Source organism: Chamaea fasciata, unplaced genomic scaffold, assembly GCF_029207755.1.
Source record: "Chamaea fasciata isolate MVZ Bird 193981 ecotype frontalis unplaced genomic scaffold, bChaFas1.0.hap1 SCAF_35, whole genome shotgun sequence".
Lineage (NCBI taxonomy): Eukaryota > Metazoa > Chordata > Aves > Passeriformes > Sylviidae > Chamaea > Chamaea fasciata.
In genome coordinates, this window is record NW_027094120.1 from 1,233,376 (window position 1) to 1,237,933 (window position 4,558).

The window sequence follows — 4,558 nt, forward strand, 5'->3', positions numbered from 1 at the left end:
AAGAGAGGGTCCAAGGCATGAAGCCCCTCCTGTGCAGGCAGAGCTGCAGCAGAGCCGTGGGGCAGCTCTGCAGCCCCGGGCCCAGTTCCCTCTGCAGAGCACAGGGCTGGGAGCTGCTGCCTGGCACTGGGGGGCTCTGGGAGGGGGCACAGCTGGCTCAGGGTGACCCTGTCCCCAGTGCCCGGCTGTGGGCAATGCTGTCACTGCAGCCAGGGAAGGAGCTCCATCTCATTTAATCCAGTGCCATCATTAGGACACTTGAAAGTCTCCCTGAGATTTCCTTCCAAGCTTCCAGCTTCCCTCCACAATGCAAACCTGCCCTGTAGCATCTTTGTGTTATCTGAAAGCCCCACGGGGAGACACACAAGTTCTGTGATGGAGAAAATGCTGTTGGGTTGGTGGAATGAGTCCCGTGTGTTCTTGGGTACAAATGTGGGGCTGAGCCCTTGAGAAGAGGATGGACATTGGGTGGACTTTGGTGGATCCATCAGCTCTCAGCAGTGTCAGGATGGTTTTTAAAGGAAACATGGGAGGGTGATCATCCTGTGTAGGGGACAGGTGAAAGCCCAGAGAATCCTGGAACAGGACAGGGTGACAGAGGTCCTCCCCTCATTCTCCATGCACCACCTTGCCTCAGAGAACTTGCTCTGTTCTCCCTAAGCGCAGCAGCAGAAATGCTGAGTTTCTGACATCAAAAATAGTCAAGTGGAGATGAAGAAAAGCTGTTGAAAAAACTCTAGAACATTTAAACAGACTTTACCATTCCTGGTCACTGGCAGTGGGAGTACAAGCTGACAGAGACTTCTGTATTAACAGGGTTTCAAAGTGGAACACGAGGACAGGTTCCCTGTCCCCCTCTCACGTCTGCACGGCAAGGCTGAATTATAAAAACCCTGCATGTAATTGCCCTGAACCTGAAGACCCACTCAGCCAGCACCAACCAGGGCTCCCCAGTTGGAGTTTAAGGAAAATCTGCTAGAAAATCAAAAGGCTGTCAGTGTGATACAGAAGAATGGTCTGTGGGAAAAGGCTTTGATTTTACTGAAAGAACTTTCTCCTAACCTGTCACTGATCTTTTCTCCTTGAACAGGCCCCCATGGCCAGACACAGCAAATGTCCAACAGCAGCTCCATCAGCCACTTCCTCCTGCTGCCATTGGCAGACACGCGGCAGCTGCAGCTCCTGCACTTCTGCCTCTTCCTGGGCATCTCCCTGGCTGCCCTCCTGGGCAACGGCCTCGTCATCAGCGCCGTAGCCTGCGGCCACCACCTGCACAGCCCCATGTTCTTCTTCCTGCTCAACCTGGCCCTCAGCGACCTGGGCTCCATCCTCACCACTGTCCCCAAAGCCATGCACAATTCCCTCTGGGACACCAGGACCATCTCCTATGAAGGATGTGCTGCACAGGTGTTTCTGTTTGTCTTTTTCATTTCAGCAGAGGTTTCCCTCCTGACCATCATGTGCTATGACCGCTACGTGTCCATCTGCAAACCCCTGCACTACGGGACCCTCCTGGGCAGCAGAGCTTGTGCCCACATGGCAGCAGCTGCCTGGGCCAGTGCCTTTCTCAATGCTCTGCTGAACACAGCCAATACATTTTCCCTGCCCCTGTGCCATGGCAATGCCCTGGGCCAGTTCTTCTGTGAAATCCCACACATCCTCAAGCTCTCCTGCTCACACTCCAAACTCAGGGAACTTGGGCTTCTTTTGTTTTCCATCTGTTTATGTCTTGGTTGTTTTGTGTTCACGGTTTTCTCCTATGTGCAGATCTTCAGGGCTGTGCTGAGGATCCCCTCGGAGCAGGGACGGCACAAAGCCTTTTCCACCTGCCTCCCTCACCTGGCTGTGGTCTCCCTGTTCCTCAGCACTGGCACATTTGCCTACCTGAAGCCCCCCTCCATCTCCTCCCCATCCCTGGATCTGGCATTGTCAGTTCTGTACTCGGTGGTGCCTCCAGCCCTGAACCCCGTCATCTACAGCCTGAGGAACCAGGAGCTCAAGGATGCCCTGAGGAAAATGATGAGTAGATGCTTTTCAGGAGCAACAAACTGCCTGTTTTCTTGGCCATAATTTTCAGAATGGAACTCATGACAGGCTCAAAAGGCCTTCCCAGGTCTTTGGTAGTGTTCAATGGGTTTTTCTGTCAGAAAATTATCCCCAGTGAAATTTTTTTAATCACCCCCATCTAATTCACTGTCTGCCTCTTGAATTTTATCCAGAAGCTCTGTAAACCAGGATTTACTGTATTGCTACATTTCAAGAAAATAAACTACCTTGCAGTGCTTGTTTTTCCTGGGATCCCATCTTTGTAACCTGCATGAAGTTAGAGGCGAGAAGGGGAAAAGAGTCCCAGCACAGCTACACTGCCAGGGAGCCGCAGTGTTTGGTCCTTTCAGTGCTGCTCTTCCCAGCTCCGGCCTCTCCTTCCCAGCCCTTCTGTGGCTGTAAGGCCGCAGTGCTCTGGCACATTGGTCACTGTCCTGCTGCGTGTCCCTGCTGTGACCACAGGCAGGGACTGGCCATGGGCACTGCTGGGACACAGCTGGGCTCCAGCACAGCAGCTCCAGCAGCACAGGGAGGGCAGGGCAGGAAGGCTTTGCTCTCCCTGCAGAGTCACTCTCAGGAACAGGCCCAAGGAACAGACTCTGCAGAGGCTCCTTGTGCTCCTTTTTCTCCCAGGGCTCAGTGGGATGACATCAGGGTCCCAGCGTGGCCTTCAGGGGACTCAGGGCTGCCTCAGGTTCTGCTTGTTGGTGGCCAGGGCCCATCAGATGGTGAATGGCTTGTGCAGAACCTTCCTGGGGCTCTGCAGCTTGTGCCAGGGCTGATGGCAGGGGAATGTTTGTCTGGAGGGCCTTGGGAGCTGCCAGGAGAACACAGGGGAGCTGCAGGGACAGCGTGTGCCAGGGATCAGCAGGGAGTGGAGCTCCCTGGGCACAGGCCTGGCCAGGGTGGGGTCACCCTGAGATCAAGGACTGAATGTCTGCTGTGAGCCAGGAGAGCTCTGCAGCCCCAGGGGACACAGCAGGCACAGGGAGAGGAGTCTGGGCACTGACTGCTCTGGCCCTCAGGGAACTTCCCCAGGAGGATCCAGGGCAGCCCCAAGGCCATGTGGCAGCCCTGGAACAAGGCAGGCAGCTCTGAGCAGCCTCCACGGCCCCAGCAGAGCCTGTGTGGGAGGGGGTCAGTGCAGGGAGCACCATCAGCTGCCTCTGTCTCCCGGGCTGAGCAGCAGAGCCCAGCAGAGGCAGCCCAGGGCCCCGGGCAGCACAGCCCCCGTGCTCTGCAGAGCAGCAGCCCCAGCTCGGGGCTGTGGGCAGCAGGGCAGGGGCTGCAGCAATGGCTGCTCAGGCCAGCACAGACGTGTTCCCCTGGGAAAGGCTCTGTGGGCAGCTGCCGTGTGCCAGGAGCAGAGCAGGAGCCCGTGGGTGTGCAGAGGAGCCCTGGCAAGAGGCTGCCCTGTCCCTGGGGCAGCAGCAGCAGCCTGAGGAGCCCCGGGGCCAACTCTCTGCTGCTGTGCTGGGCAGCGGGGCTGGCCCTGGGGCTGCAGCAGCTGCCTGAGCTGAGCATCTCCTGAGCATTGCAGACACAGAGTGGCTGTCCATGACCTCCAGTGCCTCCAGTTCCTGCTGCTGGGCCAGACTGGACTGGGCTGCTCTGCAGGGCTGGGGCAGGGAGAGGAAAACAATGGGCCCTTGATTATAAGAGTCCCCGCAGTTTCACACCGGTCCCTTGGTTCCATGGGGCCCCACGGTGTCACTCTGGTCCCCTTGGTCACACCAGGCCCCGCAGTGTCACAATGTACCCTTGGTTCTGTGGGGCTGCAGTGTCTGTTCTGCCACTGAGCAGGGTCAGCACCAAAAACACAGACACAAGGTTCAGGTATGGTGTGATTTATTATAACGCAAAACTGCAAAGAATGACAAAAGGGGAAGCTCAGCAATGCACCCAATCGTCACTACCAAAGATTGCCTGCAGTGATTATGAAAAAAGATGTACCAGTTACTCTCAGACTTTCCCATCAACCAGATCCACACATCAGCTGGGGGAAGCTGTCACAGCCAAGGACTGCAGAGCCACTCCCGGACACTGGGAATTCCTGCAGGTGCCTCCAGCCACAGGTGAGGCTCCAACCCGGCTGTGAGAGGGCCCAGCTCTGACAGCGCTGAATAAACAAACTGACAGCACTTCTGGTGCGGGAACATCTGGTTTCATTCTCCTCTTGGGTTTGTTCCAAAGCCTGGTCAGAGCTCAAATATAACCAATAACCAATACCATCCACCCCCAAACAAGGCCAGATGTCGGATTTCATGGCCTTGTCCAGTTTCTAAATACAGAAAGATCAATCCATGTTTCACTGATGAGGGGATACGTCTATCACAGCACTAATGACCATGCATATTTCATTAATGAGCACATACAAAGATAATCTTTGGTTGGAAGTTACATCCAGAGGACACCTTGGCTCAGGGCCTGTTGTCCAGCCTTGGTACTTCAGGGACCAGGTTTAGTGTTGGGCTTGACACTGCTGGGTGAACGGCTGGACTTGATGTGCTCA

At 55.6% G+C, this 4,558-nt stretch overlaps 1 protein-coding gene across 1 annotated transcript; it reads left to right on the top strand.

Moving 5' to 3' along the window:
- The first annotated feature begins 1,113 nt into the window (after positions 1-1,113).
- LOC136303489 (olfactory receptor 14J1-like) lies at positions 1,114-2,255 on the top strand. The gene has a single exon (XM_066207150.1). The coding sequence runs from the start codon at positions 1,114-1,116 to the stop codon at positions 2,068-2,070; it is 957 nt and encodes a 318-aa protein (XP_066063247.1). The 3' UTR covers positions 2,071-2,255.
- The last annotated feature ends 2,303 nt before the right edge of the window (positions 2,256-4,558 follow it).